The sequence below is a fragment of the Cydia fagiglandana genome, chromosome 2 (genome assembly GCF_963556715.1).
Source record: "Cydia fagiglandana chromosome 2, ilCydFagi1.1, whole genome shotgun sequence".
In the NCBI taxonomy this organism is placed as follows: Eukaryota; Metazoa; Arthropoda; class Insecta; order Lepidoptera; family Tortricidae; genus Cydia; species Cydia fagiglandana.
In genome coordinates, this window is record NC_085933.1 from 16,377,474 (window position 1) to 16,396,024 (window position 18,551).

General features: G+C 40.4%; 2 protein-coding genes across 3 annotated transcripts; one reads left to right on the plus strand and one right to left on the minus strand.

Moving 5' to 3' along the window:
• Window positions 1-736: 736 nt before the first annotated feature.
• Window positions 737-4,627, minus strand: LOC134679650 (uncharacterized). 2 transcript variants are annotated; one of them, XM_063538600.1, is made up of 6 exons: window positions 4,421-4,627; window positions 3,402-3,688; window positions 2,934-3,108; window positions 2,359-2,551; window positions 2,022-2,075; window positions 737-1,640 (listed from the first exon to the last, which is right to left on the minus strand). In XM_063538600.1, the coding sequence occupies exons 2-6, from the start codon at window positions 3,677-3,679 to the stop codon at window positions 1,228-1,230; spliced, it is 1,113 nt and encodes a 370-aa protein (XP_063394670.1). In that variant the 5' UTR covers window positions 3,680-3,688; window positions 4,421-4,627; the 3' UTR covers window positions 737-1,227. The 2 variants fall into 2 exon arrangements, with proteins under 2 accessions (XP_063394670.1, XP_063394669.1); XM_063538599.1 differs by having other exon boundaries at window positions 4,417-4,627.
• Window positions 4,628-8,416: 3,789 nt separating this feature from the next.
• LOC134671963 (uncharacterized) lies at window positions 8,417-14,814 on the plus strand. Its single transcript, XM_063529850.1, has 8 exons — window positions 8,417-8,525; window positions 8,882-8,929; window positions 9,179-9,259; window positions 9,614-9,952; window positions 10,129-10,449; window positions 10,845-11,015; window positions 11,881-11,994; window positions 14,531-14,814. Exons 1-8 carry the CDS (start codon window positions 8,417-8,419, stop codon window positions 14,812-14,814), a joined length of 1,467 nt encoding a protein of 488 aa, XP_063385920.1.
• The last annotated feature ends 3,737 nt before the right edge of the window (window positions 14,815-18,551 follow it).

Genomic DNA, 18,551 nt, shown 5'->3' on the forward strand with positions numbered 1-18,551 from the left:
ATCTCACACTTAAGGTTTATTTTTGATTGACTATGATTTCATCATACCCCAGAGCCATCTATGTAATTTCTCACGCAACTACTTGAACATTAATAATGGTTCGATGAGCAATACGTAGCTTGTTATGATCTTAATTCCCCCCGCGGCCCAGAGATGGCGTTGTTATCAAACTTTTTAACTTAATATTTATATTGAAGTATGAGTAAAATCTAATTCAATTTCATAATTAAGGCTTTTTATTACTTAAATGTTTTATATTTATAGATAGGGCTTACGGCTAGTTACAGCAGTTTAAGATAAGATAAGATAATAGTTTATTGTATAACTGGGCATTAAGGGACTCAAAGCGCACGAGATGTAAATATGTATTAACTTTGATCTCATGTTGTACATACAACTTTTCACCTCAGAAGAGTCAGAAGTGAGAACATATTAGACAACCTGAATCTGAAAAATGTAGGTAATCCTTCTTCATCACTTATTCATTCATGTTTTCTTAAGATATTTTAACAATTACCTAAGTTTACAAAACGAAATAAATTTCAGTTAAATAATATGGAAATAACGAACATCAATTTTATTGACCCTTCAATCTTGTTAAAGCGCCCGTGGGAATGAGGCCTTAGTCCAGCCAGACGGGACAATCAGATTGCCAATTTGATCATAATTTAAATTGGCGTCCATCTCATCTAGCGTTGTAGCAAGCAACCTAGCAGGTACACAATAAAAAACATGATTGTTAGTCTAAAGTAGGATTTATTTTTAAGGAATTCGTTGTATCGTTGTATGTAAGTATGCTGGTCGCTACAGTATTCGAATTACAGTGCAATATTTTTTTGGTAGGTGCGTAAGTCGTAGATACTTACGTTACGACATAAGTATAATATAATAATTTCGAAGACTAAAATGTGCCTAAATAAATCCTTAAACATACCTGCTAATATTGCTAACAAACAATAATTTCTTTATACAGTCGGTACATACATAATATACTATATCAGAATCAACCTTAAAAGAAATGTAAGTACGTGTGTTGAATGACTTAGGGCGTGTTTATAAATTACAACAAAATTTCCACTCTAAATCTACTTGCTAAAATTAGGATGTATTACTTAAGTCACCTACTTAGAGAACGATATAAATATCAGTAATATACAAAAATACTTCTATACAAGTACCTAACGTAAGCAAATGATAATGTTTAACCTCGCAAAGTCGATCGCTGCACTAGGCTACACTATTGGGAAACACAGCGGCTGTTTCCGAAGCTATGGTATCTCTACTCGACCTCCATTCTGCAAGACGTGTATCGGACTCTCTGTCACCGGCTCTCATGTCCTCCGGTGTCACCTCTGCCGCTTCAGGCCCGGCAGCATGATGCCTGTCCCCATCTATTACTGGTTGGCCTGTGTCTTGGAACGAGTTCAACGAGGGGCCATTCAAATACACTCTGGGTATCGGGTCCTGAGGCCCCCCAAAGGCGACGTAGCAGGCTGAGTAAGGCGGCGGTGGCTCTGCGATGCTAGAGGCTTGCGGACTCTTGGGCAGGCACATGGAGTACGGCGGTGGGGGGTCGCCCAAAGGCAAATCCGGGCTCTCCGGAACTGCGCCGTCCATTGTCCCCTCCTCTCTCATGTGATCTGGAAATACAAATTTAATACCATAGGTACATAACAATATTGTTATACATGATAGCCCTTTGCCGCTAAGACGTTACGTTTCCATGATTCTGACGGTCTATCGGTTAGTCGATATGACCCAAAATATACTTACCTTACTATGTGAACGCTTTAATGGTATTCATTTTAATTAGGATCTTGTAGGATATGAATATAAAAGTTAAGGGCTACATAACGGGATTCCCCTTCTCTATCAACCTGGGCCACAGCAGTGGATTTCCGTATACATATTTTACACTGACTATTTTAAGGTATAGACAGGTAATACCGAGTAACACCAATAAAATCTTTAAAATTTAAGTTACAATTTACGGTGACTATATATACTTAATTTTAACTTACGGCTTGTAGCGAGTACGTTCGGTGTAAACCATTCATCTGATCGCCTCCGCAGTACTGTAAAATACGAAAAACTTAGTTGAGTTTTGATAATGAGGCGTATTTGATTGTAATCACAGGTTACGAATTAAGTAGATCTGGATTTGTTATGGAGATGATATCTGATTGATCTGTTAGATAGTGCCAAAAGTACATAATAAATCCAGATCAAATTCATATCCTGTTATTAGAATCAGAATACCTACGTCTCTAATAGGTTCAAGTCAGGAACAGGGAAGAAGGGATAATGAATACATATAATAACCATCCATTCATCCATCCACCCATCCACACATCTTACATTTAAAGAACCTCTGGTCGAGGCAGCGCTCAAGCGCCCGCGCCAGCAGCACAAGCGCCGCGAGCGCCAGTACGGCCGCCCCCGCGCCGACCGCGCCGCTGGTGCCACTGGAGCTCGAACTAGCACCAGGGGCGCCTACGGCTCCACCGCCTGCTCGTGGACCACCCGCTACCGCGTGGTGTAGATCCATATGCTGAAAATCGAGATTTAAAATGTGCAATAAATACTAACTTGTGAGTAAGGCGGTCTTCAAATTGGATGCGGAACCTCACGCTGATCCGGGGTACGAGCGAGGCATAGCTATATACGTTCAATAACGCTTGTCTCACTGACACACAGGATCCGAGCGGCGTGCGGCTCAGCATCTTCCTATATGACAACCGCGCATTGTTTACAGACCGGAACATAAGTACTTAGGTAGACGTAGACGCTTTTTGTGCCTTCTCACTAATCGCGAGACAAAACACAAGTTATTACTGAGCTGTCTTGTTTGAATCTGAATCGTCTCAAGTTTTCTTTATAATTGCATCATTTATTTATTTGAATCATCAATTTCGGTTTAGTATGTGTTTTACCGTGAAATGCATGTTAGGCGGCGTGGGTGGGTGGAACCGCGGCGGCAGCTCGAAGGCGGGCAACTGCAAGGGGTCGCGGTGCTCCGGACCGAATCGGTCCCGGGCCGCGTCCCGGCCCGAGGGGATCCACTCCCAGCGCGGGGTCGGCCACGCGCCCACTAATCGCCCGTCCAACCTAGACAACAACTTTATATAAGAGGTTGCACTACCGCTTAACTTTGCCCTGGAAAATGTAACGTCTCCACCTACAACTATAATCTAAGTATAGGTGTAAAGAGCAAATTGGGACTATATTATATGGACCTTGAACTATTATTACTACGTTAATCTACGTATAGAACCGGCACAGAGAACCAGTATTTTGCGCCATGAGTTGTTGACCGCCGACAACAAATAAAGGAAGCGGAGCGTAAATCTCGCGGCCTAATCGCCATGAATTGCTTGGCACTTACAATTATTATCACTCACCATTTGTACCTTAGGTGTATCTGATTGGCAGAGAAGAGTGACTGCGAGAGCTGTGCATTGAGCGCAAACTGAAAGCGGCGTCGCATGCCCGCTTCGCGCGCCCTCGCCCGCTCCGCGCCGACGGCGGCGAGCGCCTGGCGCGCCCGCGCGCTGACGCCCGCAGCAGTGAGCGCCTCCCGCGCCCGGGCGCCGCCGACGCCGGCCGGGACTAGGGCCTCGCGCGCCCGCACGCCAGCCGGCGCCCGCGGCGCCAGCGTCGCCGGTATCACCACTGGCATTACTTACGTCTGTAACATGATAGCCAGGCGTATAGATTATAAATTAAGAATAAGTAAATATAAGTATGAGAAACTTTGTAGGTATGTACGTTATACAGTCTGTTATAATATTCAGATAAGTAGGTCCGAAATACCATTAGGTACTTATTGCCAGCAGTATTTACACAAAGAAAGGTTAGATTTTTTCTGTCGTCATTTATATATTTCTCTGTCGCCATTTGTTATTGTAATAATAAATAGCATTTGGTAGGTATTGGAGGAATTGAAGTCACGCTTTTGGTAATACAAAACACTTGATTGTGGCTCAGTTACTTAATGCTAAATAGGTATCGTTCTAGCAAGAAAGTGTTTTTATTACGTACTGCCTAATCTAAGTAAGTACCTCCTGCTAGGACCAACAGCAGTTTCCTAACCTCCAGAACGGCAAGCCACATTTCTCGTATTATTTCCCTTGTTATCGACGTAAAGGAAAAGTTTAGGTACTGAATTAGTAATAAATGGATTATCTACCTATTGGTATCGAGTTCGAAATTATTGTGAAAAGTTAAATGTTTAAATACTAGTAGGTACCTACATTTTGTAGGTATCAATTCATATCAATATGTATCAATATCAGATTTAACACTCAGCGCAACTTGCACCATCTACTAGCCTTGGTAAATCCAGGTTTAACCAGTTAACCCCGGGTTACTGAATGGTGCCAGTGGCCCTCAACGTACTATAAAGATATCTCTTACCTACATATTCATCATTTCAACTCTTTCACCACGCTCCGAGTCACTTCTAAGTTACACAGTAGATCTAAGTCCGAATTCGTCAGCCAATTATTGCGTAACTTCCTTCGTTGAAGAGTTGTAGTAGCAGTAAGTTATCCAGGAACGATACCGTTGGTTCAGATCTCTTGGCAACGGGAAGCTATTTATGTTGTAGAAGGGGAGAGACTGCCCAAGTGCGTGGGTCGATGTAAACACGTGGCCGGCAGGGCGCAGGCGCGGCGATTTTGCCAGCTACGAAAATGAGGGGCATACTGTACAAACGAAAAATATTACACTTATTTGATACCAAGAGCAACTGATATGCAGTAAATTTAAATATGCTCGAGAGCGAGAGCCACGCACTGATATTGATAGGTATCAAATTGGTATCATATTCTGTGTTCTGGATAATCTTTTTGACCGTTTAAAATAATAAGACATTTCCCCCTCGGTAAAACCTAAAAATAACCATATAAATGATTACAATAAAGATATAGATGAATAAAGATTCAAGTCATATTAGACGAGCATAAATATTTAAGTTAGACAGTCTGCCGAAAATAATAAAAATAAATGTGTGTTGTCATGATCAAAAATCCCAACTGAATACTATAATAAGCATAGTTTGCTCATGAGTTTCCTTAAAGTTATATGGGAGGTACAGAGGTATGATAAACACGTATTATTATATGATATGTTATAACTCGCTAAAATGTAACAAGTACCTACGTCTTATGATTATGACATTAAAATCTTATTAGAAATAAGATTTCGCAAATCTCGCTTAAAACTCATAATAAGTGGGTTTCTAGCCTCTAAGCTTACTTATTTCTCTATGGTACGGTTAGGCAGACTCATTAATGTTTGTTACCACATTACAATAAAGAAAATGCTGCTACGAGCTACGGCGTAGCACGCGTAGCGTTGCATAGCTTTTCGAACTCTTATATAAACAGGCCTATTCGAACGTCCACTGATGACATCTAAATGATCTCAATGGTGTTAATTAGTTATAGTGCGTCTCGTTCGCGCCAGTAGACACATGTACGGACAAGTACGAGCGAAATGCACGAAAACTAAATGATATTTTAAGATATCTGAATTTTGAACGTACATTTTGATACGATTATTTAATGATGTCAGTTATTTATTATCCTTACGTTCAGTTCGCTCGGACTTATCCGGACTTACCGGCCTGATTATTATCCGAATGTCGTTTTGATGTCGAGTGTACGTTCGAATTGGCCTCATTTATGTAATAAACACTGATAATGGTATAAATGTTATAATGAACGTGTAGTCAAAACAACCTTCATACTTTCAGGCAAGGCAATTTGCTAATGATATTGGCGCCTGTATGCTATATTTAAATGTGACAAATGATGGTTAAAGGTTCAGGTTGATTATTGATGTTTAAAATATCAAATCATTAACAGAAAATCTCAGTTGTGCCAGCACGCACAAATACTTTTAAGTCCGCATTAGCTCTTCAAGGATAAAATTGATAGGAAAATAAAATTATATCAGCTGAGGGGTTAAAATAAAAGCCTACAAATTTTCATTAATAACCTTCTCTCACGTTATGCAAATCTAACAACAAACCGAAGAAATATTACTCTCCTTTCTCGTTAATTACTTACTGCTGTTCCGAAATAGAAAAGAACATTACCTACCTCTAGAATGATGCCAATTTTGGAAAACTCCTGATCAATTAAATTGAGCAGTAAACATAGTTTGGTTGGGAAGAATCCGCTGACCCTGACATGGTTATTGGGTCACGAAAGGTTATGGTGGTCCATCTCGGGCGGGGTGGGGGGCGCGGTAGGAATCGATGTCGCGGCGACACTCCGGCGCCATTATAGATCCTGGGACACACGGGAGGATACACATGATTACTTTACTTCATGCATTTATTATTCAAGAAATGACCATCTAAGCTAATTATGCGCTGACTTTGACAGACAGACAGAACCAAGAGTTTTTTGTCATTTACTATCAATGCAAATGCCATGCAAAGTCAGCTTGATTTATAAATCACTAATGACTACATTAAGTATAAAGATTGTATTAAGTACCTACTTATAGGGTATCTAACTATTTTTAAGTGATGATTTTGAATGCAAAATATTTCAATTCAATTCAATTGTTTATTAATAAAATATACATTTTACACGTCAAATTTGTAACAAACAAAATTTCATTTGGATTTCCCTTGTAATGTTTTACAGTTAATTTTTATCTCGCGTTGGTGTGGTGAAAAACTTTTGTGTTTCATTCGATAGCAAGGTTTGGTTGACCCTCGTGCTTATAAACCCTCGCAACGCTCAAGATTCCACTTATCGAACCACTCGCTACGATGGTGTTTCAATTTTGGAATCTAAGTATAAATTACTTGAAATTAGAAAGTGAAACCTTTCTAAGTCATATCCTCCTACGGCCCAAGGTCCTACCAATAGTACTTATTCAGTTCGATGGAATTTAAATCATATTCAATTGGAACAGAGTCGCATTTTCAAACAAAACCAAAATCAACTCTATTGCTTGCACTAAAGGTTCAAATTTCAATGACAAACACTTTTTTTTTTGTATGGCTGGGCCTTAGGGGCCTTAGGAGGATAAATATACGGTCTACAACCGAAGCCTCGATGTGTCCGCGGTCTAATGTTCTCAAATCTCGATCTCACTCGCAGCATCCACACACGCGCTCCGCCGCCGTCGTTGTGGCCCGCAACAGTAACACACATCGAAGTCCACGTAGTGGGCCAATGTAGATAAAACAATTCGGCCGTGCTTAGTTTTGATGGTGCGAAGTAAAAGTGAACGCTGAAACGAGTCAACTGAAAGTTAATGCTAGTTAAGTTTACTAATATTGCGGTGGTCAGTGAAGTGTTAAATGTTAGTTATGCTGGAGTAGTTGTAGCGTAGAGAAAGGTTTGTGTTGGTTTTATAAAAAAAAAACATATCAGCTCTTATAATATACAGTCTGTATATATGTATATCGCTAGCAAAGAGGGAACATAGCTGCTATTTTGTGACTTTTGGGCCAGGTAATTAGCGGATACTTACCGGTACTTACATAGTTCTTACAAAAAATACGCTTAAGTAGGTACCTACATACATTAATATGCTTACGAGAGAAATTTAAATAATTACTTAGTCGACTACATAAATGTGAATAGGTAGGTATATACAGATATTAGAAACAATTTGTAGCTGGTGATAGTGGTAATGACTAATGATTTGGGCAAGTGTACCTAATTGTAGCACACAGCTCCAGAGAAATACGTAAGTATTTACATAATAATAAGTGAATCTCAAGAAAGCCATTCCTATCTATCAAATATGCGTAAAAAAAGGTTATTGTAAGTTGGGGATGAGTCACATTCTGTTTTATATTATGGAAGCGGATGAACACTGGCTCTAGCGGGGCACAATAATGTTTACTTACGTGAGTCATCTTCACCTTATAAGCCGTTATGGATCGCTGTTAAGTCCAAAACACGAACTGCAACTTTATGGACCAATTCCGTATCGCAATTATTAGGTAGGTAGATTTTCAAATAAGACCTCACATACAGTGTAGATGAAGCAGATCATTCCACCAGATTATCGGTAATGAAATAAACTTGATTTAATTTTTCTGAAAATGCTAGAAAGCAGAGTTCTAGTATGGCATTTTTTTAAGAACAGTGAACTGACATGGAATAACATCAGACCAAATATGGAGTTTCTAGCATTTTATACATTTATTACAATGCACCAAAGCTACACCGGCTCTAACCCTACACCTCTGCTCGAGAAGATTTAAATCCATCTTAAATTGGAGGATAGTATCCCAATATGGGACCGGCAACAAACTCGGAGGGACATTCTTTTGAAAACATTAGGTCTTAATACACATTAAATTTAAAAAATCAGAAGAACCTATTAAGAAGAGTGAGGTTTGGGTGGCTAGTCTATCTAAATTACGGCATGTTCGCAGATGGGGTGGGGGATGGGCTTGACGGCGGCGAGCGGTGTGATGGCGGTGGAGGTGTGCACGCCGCTGCTGCTGCTCTGCTGGCTCTGCTGCTGGCCCGACGACGGCTCTGGTACTCTTCACTTCATGAGGCTCTTTGAGCTCTAGAACCCCCATAGCCGTTCCATTTTGAAAACATTACTAAAACTGAATAGACTAAAAAATGTCCCTCTGTAATACTTCTCGCTTCCCTATAGATTCCACCGATATATCTTAAGTCAACACACATACACGCTTACGCGCTTATACACGCTTTATTTACATTGAAAATCTGCTTTGAATTTGTTTTGTTTGTGGTGTAATAAAGAATATTTAGGTTACACACACGTATGTCGGGTAAATCGTGAAGCATCTCCCAAAGAACTATGGTTTGAGTATGGTAAAATCCTCGGGTAAAATCATCGTAACAATTGCAATATCTTTCCACAGACTCCTCCAGCTCAGGGCATCCTCGCAAGCCTGTCTTAGTCCGTAATGGTTGGTACTAAAAATATCTCTAAATTCTTATATTTTACACTGTTTTGACGACAACGGTTTCACTCACTCACTTGAGTTTAAAATATGTATCAGGAAAGTTTAATTTCGATCTTATATTTTAATTTAAGGTTCTATGTTTTTTGTTGTTATTAGGCATAGAGGCCGATTCGAACTTTATAATCTTGTTAGGTTACGGTTGTGGATATAAACAGTCAACTGTCCATTGTCCATAATATGTCTTGTGCGCAGATGGATCGAGGCGGTCATCAGGACTGCGCGCACGCACCTTTGGAAGCAGCGCCGTGTCATTGCATCTGCCCAGCACCTCCGGTAACACGTTTACATGCTATTTACATATACCAGTAGGTAATAGTCGAACCAACCACGTAGTTTTCAGTGCAAAAGATCGTAAAGTTTACAGAGTTAATACTTATAAATTAAAACACGACCGAAGGGAGTGTTTTAAATCAACAAGAGTTGCGATTCACCTATCCGCGTGTATCGTACAACGTTTGACAGTGCATATATATGGCTCTTTAAATTTTCGACATTTGCACGGAAAATGCTTATTGCCGCACCACTGCAAGTGAAAGTAGCACCATATTTACTGTATTTTTTTTAGTATGTTAGCAACGTCGACATTTTTACAGCTGAGACAGTACAGCTTTAAAACTGTAATTCTAGGGTCCCCGAGCCTGGCTGCGCGGAGCCACGACGACCTAACTTTAGCGCGGGCCTCCGCACCAGAAGTGATACGAGAGGTGCTCACTCGGCGCGACTGGGACCGCTCCGCGCGTGAACTCTTCATCCCGCTGCGGCCCGACCCCGAGACCTTCTCCTCCCCCCACTCGCCCCGCAGTCCCGTCGCCCCTCGCGCGACCCCTGAGGACCTAGGTCTTGACCCACCTTGCAAGAAACACCACACGAATATTAAGGGGCGTAAGGAACTGCGCGCGGCACCTCCGGAGCGTGACGAGGAAAGCCCATCAACTTTTTACATCGGTGACAACGAAACTGATAAATGTAAGCTTCAACAGTAACTTAAACTCAAAATTGATGGTCGTTTCTATGTCATAAATTTATCATAATTATGGAAACTTCATACTGGCTTACTTTATTTAGTAATTAGTGCCTTATCTAAAGTTATGAATGTTATGATGTACTTACTTCCTTACCTGAGCAATATTGATCTTTTTTTTTTGTAGTGGAAGAAAGACCGATATGCTCCGCGAAACAAGAAAAGCAATGCATGAACGAGTCGATCCGCTGCAAGGAGCGGCCCTGGCGGCTGGCGGCGGCGGGCCCGGGGCTGCCCGGGCTAGCAGTGGATGAGGTGGACGCTCTGGACGCGCTGGTCGCGGCCCCGAATGCGTTGGACACGACACCGGACCCGCTGGACTCGCTGGATTCCACGCCGGACGCGCTGGACCGCTCGGGAGCCATGCACCATGCACTAGACTCCCGCGCCGCAGCTGATATGGGCTACGCTCGGATTGTGCCGCTCTCGCCAATTTCTGTCGGTAATTAATCTTTAAACGTACTTACCTGCATTGTTAATAAGGACTTTAGTGTTTGCAACTGCCTAGAGTTAGACCAAGGAAAGTAAAGTTTGCAGAGATATTGATTTCATATATTACGTATAAATAACACTTGCACTGCGTGGGCTATCAAAATCGCTGCAGACTTTTCTTGGTATAACTCTAACAGATTTTTTAAATATCCCTTCACTACTCTATACTTCTAAATACTACTTTGTCTTTGTATTCGTTATTTATCTTTTTGTCAAGATAAACTTACTTACCTATTACACAAATATGAAGTGATTACACTTTACAGTACAGTACATAAAAGCAGTACTTATTAGGTTACAATAACAAAGAATTGCAAAGTTGCAAACCCATTGCATTGTTCGCAGATGTAGTAGGCTACGAGTACGAAGGCGGTGCGTACGGCGACGAGGCGGATCGGTTCACGCTGGTGCCCTCTACACCCGTGGCGCCTGGGGCGCCCGCGGCACGCGCCCGCCACGCCTCCGACGGGGACATCCTGGGGCCCGCGCCACGCCCCGAGTCTGGTGCCTTCTCTGGTCAGTACCAGAAATGTCAGAACCGCCCTGTTCAGGAACGTGTTCTGGGCGTATAAAATAACGGAAAATTGTTAAGATTAGTGTATATGTTGCAGTCAAAAGTGTGAACTGGTCAAAAGAACTTTTAACCGACAAAAACAGGCAAAACTGCTTTTGTCTGAGCATGTTGGTCAAAAGTAGTTTTACCTGAAAATCATACCCATTTCTGGCAGCAGTTTCGTTTTCAGGGCGTAGCAAAAAAAAATAACCCTCACCTACCTATCTCTGGGAACAGTTCGTTTTTTGGGCGTAGCAAAAAAAATAACCCTAACCTACCTATCTCTGGGAGTACTTTTGACTGATAGTAACAGTCACAATTACTATTAACCAATGATTTTCAGGTAAAACCAATTTGACCAACATGCTCAGTCAAAAGCAGTTTTGCCTGTTTTTGTCGGTTAAAAGTTCTTTTGACCAGTTCACACTTTGACTGCGACATATGTAAAGTTACCATTCGTTTATTGTTTTTATTCAATGTATAAGCAGGTAAAATACCCTCATAAAATTATTCTGAAACACACTTTATTGCCATCAACCTTACACCTCCCTTAGCTAACTAAAAAGATCCTACTTTCTAGGTAACAGCACAGAATAAATAATAGTGCTAGGTACAGAAGACTCACTCTTACAAAACGCGTCTGTTACGATCAGGACAGATATGGCCGCTAGGTGGCGACAGCGCCATGCGCGGCGTATGGCTAGCCACCAAAATTGGTGTGGAACGGATGTACCTACTTTTGCTACCTGTAGCAAAGCGACGAAATCGCGGAATGAGCCAGTGAATGTGCATCGACTTCCTCACACTCATTAATTGACGTTGTTTTAGAGAGCGACGTTGACTTGGAGCAGCGATTGGCTCTGCAGGCTGAGGAACTCCAAGGACACGAGGAGTTTCGGGAACGGAAGCCGCTGGCACCGCACTCTACACGCATCGACCGCCGTGAAACTGCAATATAATGCCATAAATATGGGACGCACGGCGCGATTCGGGAAATGAATTAGACATTCACTAGATATGAAATAGTAACGATATGTGACGTTCCACGGCAAAAGGTACCTTATGGCCGCAATAATATTGATGGAGCGGCGTTAATAATAGCGTAAACGCCAACCGCCATAGGGTACCCTTATCGTGGAACGTCACATATCGTTACTTAATTTCATATCTAGTGAATCTCTAATTCATTTCCCGAATCGCGCCGATTGTCAGGGTTCGTCGGTGAAATAAGAATGGCACCGTAATGAGAGAGTTTCAAATTAAATATAATACAAATTAATGACATCCGAGGGTCGAGGAGTCAAAAATCTTCTCAGGTTTTTCAGCCGCGTAGCGGTCACGATTCTACGTGCTACGCCGTAGCACGCATAGGGTTACTTAGCAGTGAAAGTGTTACCTAAACAAAATTTTAATGTTAGAGGGTTATCTATGTCTACAGGGTGTCCCAGAATTCGACGTCAAGCCGTAAACGGATGATAGACCAAGTCATAACAGTTATCATAAAAATACAAAAAAAATCCAACTCATGTTCTTTAAAAATTATGGTCACTTTAAAAATTCACTAAAAAATCCACACCCTGTAATTATTTAAGATTACACAATAATAAAAAAATTAGAATAAATTATGGAATTTGTAGTAACAAGAGTTAAAGAACCATTACAGGGTGTGGATTATTTAGTGAATTTTTAAAGTGACCATAATTTTTAAAAAACATGAGTTGGTTTTTTTTTTTGTATTTTTATGATAACTGTTATGACTTGGTCTATCATCCGTTTACGGCTTGACGTCGAATTCTGGGACACCCTGTATGTCTCTATTTGTTTTCCTTTTAAATGCTACATTATAGGCTTAGGAACAAGTTGATTGTTATTGTTGTTTTGGTCTTTTATAATAGTCGGCGCTATTTTAATCGCGATATTTCATTGGCGGGACACAATATAAGTATTGACCAAGCATATTTTTATACAACTAGGTATATATAATAATATTGTGTTTAGTGCTTATATGAACACTAGATTTACTTTTCACAAAAAAATCTAGTTAAAAATAATAACTGTATAATGAGATTACCGCCATGTGATGTGGGATGTTGACTCGACGATCATTGTTCCGATAGTCGTGTCAGCGAACGGTCTGATAGCGAAGAGTCTCGACCAACACCTAGAGAGACTCTCGCTGGGTGGCTGGATCAAGGGTCAGATGCAGAAGGCGGTAATTTTGGACACGGCGCGTATAGTACGTCGGTTCCTCACTCTGCGGCCCTGACCACCGGCAGCTTGGGCCCTGCCCCGCTGCCGGCGGCACCCTAGGTTAGGTTTTTTATAATGTGTTTATATGTATTTTTTATTGTTTTGTAAGTGTTTTTATATTTTACTTTTATATTCATATTATAAATGACCTAGCCTAAGAAGAAAGATAAATAACTGTATCAAGGTTACTAAATACCTAATAGGTCAAAATGATTAGGTAAAACATTTAGGTATATATGTAGTCTAATTACTGTCAAATCTAAAAAATAGATAGCAAGAAGTACCTATTTATTAAAAGTATGAATATAGTTTTCACTGAACGACGAATAGCCGGCGCGGTTCGAGAAATAAAATGAATTAGAGATTCACTAGCTATGTCTATCATATCAAGTGAATCTCTATTTCGTTTCCCGAATCACGCCGAGTCTCTTTATTTGTTGCGATTTTAAATGTCGTTATTATTGAAGTGTCCTATTTAAAATCCTAGACACTGCATAGCAATGATAGCATGTACTTTAAATAGCCAATACACAAAAGAAATGCATTTTTAACTATGTATTATGGGAATTTATTAGGTACTTAGGAAGTTATTTAGGGTAGAACTCATTTATGTTGCAATTTGTATGTCTGAACTTATAACATAATGTATATAAATATCACAACGAGTACCGAGTAAATTAATAACTCAAGTCATCAATATAGTTTTGTTAATTTTAATTGAGGCACCGCAGATCAAAATGTTGAGATTGTTTTCTTCACTTGCTAAAATTTACATGGGTATTCTACATGTGTTTTGTTAATTATAATTAGGTACCTACTTGATATTTTACGTATGTTGTACCCCAGGCTCAATCACATAATTAGTTAGGTCAATTAGTTTGGCAATTAATATTTACAGAAAGGATTGTTGGCACTTTTGATGTAAGTACTTTTATATTTATTGACTCGCCTACTATTTTTAAATTAATAAACTTCGATTACAATTGATCGTCTTTAATTATTTAAGAACCCAACTTACGAAGTTTTATCCTAATATTAAGGCTGAAAATAAGCTGATTAAAGCAGGTTGGTATATACACTTGGTAGGTACGGTCAGCCAATCTATCATCTGATTGAAAGAGTCGAAAAGTGGTAGACCACTTTCTTGGCTGACTATACCATATTTGTTTTTTACATATGTATTATAATGTTTTTTTTTTTATATTTCCTGCCTTGTGGTTAAACGTAGATCTGTGGGAACGCTGTGGTGAGACTCCGATCGACCAGCAGATCAAACGCCGCAAGTGGAACTGGATCGGCCACACGTTGCGAAGGGATTGCGATCACATCCCGAGGCAAGCCCTCGACTGGAATCCCCAAGGAAAGCGGAAACGTGGCCGCCCTAAGCAATCCTGGCGACGGACGATCATCGCAGAGGCGGCGAGCATTGGCAAGACGTGGAGCGAAATGAAGCGCGTAGCCCAAGACCGAACGGGATGGCGTAGCACTGTGGATGCCCTCTGCCCCATCTAGGGGACATAGGATGTTAAGTAAGTCAAGCCTTGTGGTTATAATCCTGGCATTAATAATTCAATATAGCTAGTTTAAGCAGCGTATTTTAATTATTGACTTTATAATATGAAGGTGAAGGTTTTAGAAATAAATGTATTATAACATAATTTTTAAGAAAAAAAAACCGACTTCCATGGGGGCCGGTGAAAGATTATTGTAGATGGTACACTACGTAGAAAAGGAGGTAAAACCACCCACTTTTCTACTAGCATTTCGCTTCTGTAATGGCTCCTCTACAGGATGGGCCAACGCCGGCCACTCCAAGGGACGCAGCCATGCGGTAGAATGAGATAGCAATATCACTTGCTCCCTCTAACGCATAAATGCGTCCCTTGGAGTGGCCGGCGTTGGCCCATCGTGTAGAGGAGCCATGAGGGTCGTAGTTCTAGCCTAACCTAACCCACTTCTCAGATAGCAGTTCGGTTCTGTGAGGATCGCAGTTCAAACCTAACCTAACCCACTTAATGGCGCATGCGGTGCGGTGTACGGGGGTTTAAGCGGGAAGGGCTAGTAAGATTGGCATCATCATACTTTATACCTACATTTTAAGATAGGTAATCATAGTGGTTTATTTAGTTAAGGTATCATAGTGGTTTTGCGGGTCAAGGTCCGGGTCCGAGTCCGGGTCCGAGTCCGGGTCCGTGTCCGGGTCCGAGACCGGGTCCGAGTCCGGATCCGAGTCCGGGTCCGAGTCCGGGTTCAAATCCGGATCCGACTCTAGGTCCGGGTCCGGGACCGGGTCCGAACCGGATCCGGGTATGAGCCCGAGTCCGGGTCCCATCCAAGTCAAAACCGAAATTCATAATCACCAAACGTGTACCATGCGTCGTTGAAGAGTTCTGTTCTGGTCATCATCAGCAGTTCCACTTCATCAAATGCGACAGTTTTTAATGTAAATGCTTGTGTTTATGATGAAAATACAAAAAAATATATACGTATGCCATTAATATTTGAGGAGTTCCCTCGATTCCTTATGGATCCCATCATCAGAACTCGAGCTTGACAAAAATGTGGCTTAAAAACTTAACTTGCTTAACGAACACAACGAAGAGGAAAAATCGCCAAACGTAAACTATGCGTCGTTGAAGAGTTCTGTTCTGATCATCATCAGCAGTTCCACTTCATCAAATGCGACAGTTTTCAATGAAAATGCTTGATTTTCTGATTTAAATACAAAAATCTTTATACGCATGCCTTTAATATTTGAGGAGTTCCCTCAATTCCTTATGGATCCCATCATCAGAACTCGAGCTTGACAAAAATGTGGCTTAAAAACTTAACTTGCTTAACAAACATAACGAAAAGGAAAAATCGACAAACGTGAACTATGCGTCGTTGAAGAGTTCTGTTCTGATCATCATCAGCAGTTCCACTTCATCAAATGCAACAGTTTTTAATGAAACTGCTTGATTTTCTGATGTAAATGCAAAAATCTCTATACGCATGCCATTAAGATTTGAGGAGTTCCCTTGATTCCTCATGGATCCCATCATCAGAACTCGAGCTTGACAAAAATGTGGCTTAAAAACTTAACTTGCTTAACAAACGTAACGAAGAGGACAAATCGCCAACCGTGAACTATGCGTCGTTGAAGAGTTCCGTTCTGATCATCATCAGCAGTTCCACTTCATCAAATGTCACTTTTTTGGATGTATATGCTTGATTTGTTGATAAAAACCCAAAAATCACTATATGTATGCCTTTAAGATTTGAGGAGTTCCCTCGATTCCTCATGGATCCCATCATCAGAACTGGGTTTTGATAAAAACGGGACCAATCTGTATGTATATACATTCAATCAAAAAAAGAATTTTCAAAATCGGTCTAGTAATGACGGAGATATGGAGTAACATACATAAAAAAAATAAAAAAAAATAAAAAAAAAATAAAAAAAAAATAAAAAAAAACATACAACCGAATTGATAACCTCCTTCTTTGAGATTTGGAAGTCGGTTAAAAATAAAACAAGTACGAGATTTTTATTCCTTTATTATTTATGAAACAATATCAAGTCAGTTAATCGATTAGAATACTGTCAAAATATCACAACTTCGACTCAGGACGCAAGGCATGTACCACTCACTACATTTCCTATCGTTAGGTGCCATGCAAAACTCACTACTTACTTAAAAATAAATAAACAAAAATCAACCTTATTTGTGTACTACTATGGTCCACAATGGCTATGACCTTGTGGTGGTAATTAGTGTGAATTTTGCTTGTGACCCGGGTATGTCCTTAAACTACGTCCAGGACCCGGGTATGTCCTTAAACCACGTCCAAGACCACCGGTGGACGGGCAGCAGCGTCCCTCAAATTCGGTGTACTCGACTGCGATCGCCAACCCGCCTGCCAAGCGTGGCGATTATGGCATTCACCCCCCATCATGAAGGGGGAGGCCTTTGTTCAGCAGTGGACGTCTTATGGCTGAGATGATGATGATTGCTTGTGACCTGACGATTTGTATAAGTTGCAACGGCGGCGCGTCGAACATCTTATAAGATAAGATTGTCTAAGGTAATGAACCAAGGCGAAAAAATGTTAACAGTTCGGTTTAGTTTAGAAAACCTATACCTACAGACAGATAGCATGATGTTAGGATGGTACAAACTTAGGTATTAAAAATATACGTTTTACTAAATATGTATAATGTACAAGTTTACAAGTCATTTAAAGTCAAGTAAGTTACTTTGTGACAAGTTGAATATTTCAATACGATACATATAGGTACTTAGGTAAATGCGATACACATGGATACATTATGCACTTCAAAAGCGGATGTACATACTTACCTACTTAATTTTTAATAACACGATAATATGCATAGTTCATTGATATAACATGGTACACGATAGACAGATCATATTAAAACGGCGATTAGATTTTTTAATAGACAAATATAAAATGTAGACAACGTTACAATATTGCAAAAATCACAACTATCAAAACTTGGCTTTATCTTATTGACTAGATAATAAGTAACTACATAATTATCATATCTGAGACTTAATTTAAATAACAAAATTACCTAGCTAAATACACACCACAATGTTAATACCACCTCAATGTCCTCACATACCTACACATTTTCGTTCTAGCTCCTTAACCGCGAAACATTAATACATTATGAATAAATACTTAATATCACTGAAAACGCGTGTCTAAAAATGACTCGAGCATAGATTTGTCTGAGGACGCGAGGCTGTTCAATACACCTTAGAACATACATACCTACTAACGTAACAGATTACATATTAGGTACCTACATGGCTAAAAAAGACACTACCAGCGCGATTCGGGAAATGAATTGGAGATTAACTAGATACGATATAGTAAAGATATGTGACGTCCCACGGGAAAAGGTACCTTATGGCGGCTGGCGCTTACGTCGCATAGCGCCGCAATAATATTGGAGCGGCGTTAATAAAGCCATGGAACGTTTTGCCGTGGAACGTTACATATCTTTACAATTTCATATCCAGTGGATCTCTAATTAATTTCCCGAGTCGCGGCGCCAGCCGCCATAAGGCACCTTTTTCTGTGGAACGTCACATATCTTTACTATATCGTATCTAGTTAATCTCTAATTAATTTCCCGAATCGAGCCGTACGCGTCCTTTCTAATTTACCATACCATTTCCAATTGAATCCAATATCTATCCGTTAGGTCGAGTAGGAAGCGGTCTGATATTTTGTAT

Excerpts from the sequence above, each read along its gene's own strand:
- LOC134679650 (XM_063538600.1), bottom strand. The coding sequence starts at position 3,679 with ATGCCAGTGGTGATACCGGCGACGCTGGCGCCGCGGGCGCCGGCTGGC. Across the intron at positions 2,552-2,933 it reads CGCCTAACATGCATTTCACG|CATATGGATCTACACCACGC; the intron begins GTAAAACACATA and ends CTCGATTTTCAG. Across the intron at positions 2,076-2,358 it reads CGACCAGAGGTTCTTTAAAT|TACTGCGGAGGCGATCAGAT; the intron begins GTAAGATGTGTG and ends CGTATTTTACAG.
- LOC134671963 (XM_063529850.1), top strand. The coding sequence starts at position 8,417 with ATGGGGTGGGGGATGGGCTTGACGGCGGCGAGCGGTGTGATGGCGGTG. Across the intron at positions 9,260-9,613 it reads GCATCTGCCCAGCACCTCCG|GGTCCCCGAGCCTGGCTGCG; the intron begins GTAACACGTTTA and ends CTGTAATTCTAG. Across the intron at positions 11,995-14,530 it reads CTCTACACGCATCGACCGCC|ATCTGTGGGAACGCTGTGGT; the intron begins GTGAAACTGCAA and ends GGTTAAACGTAG.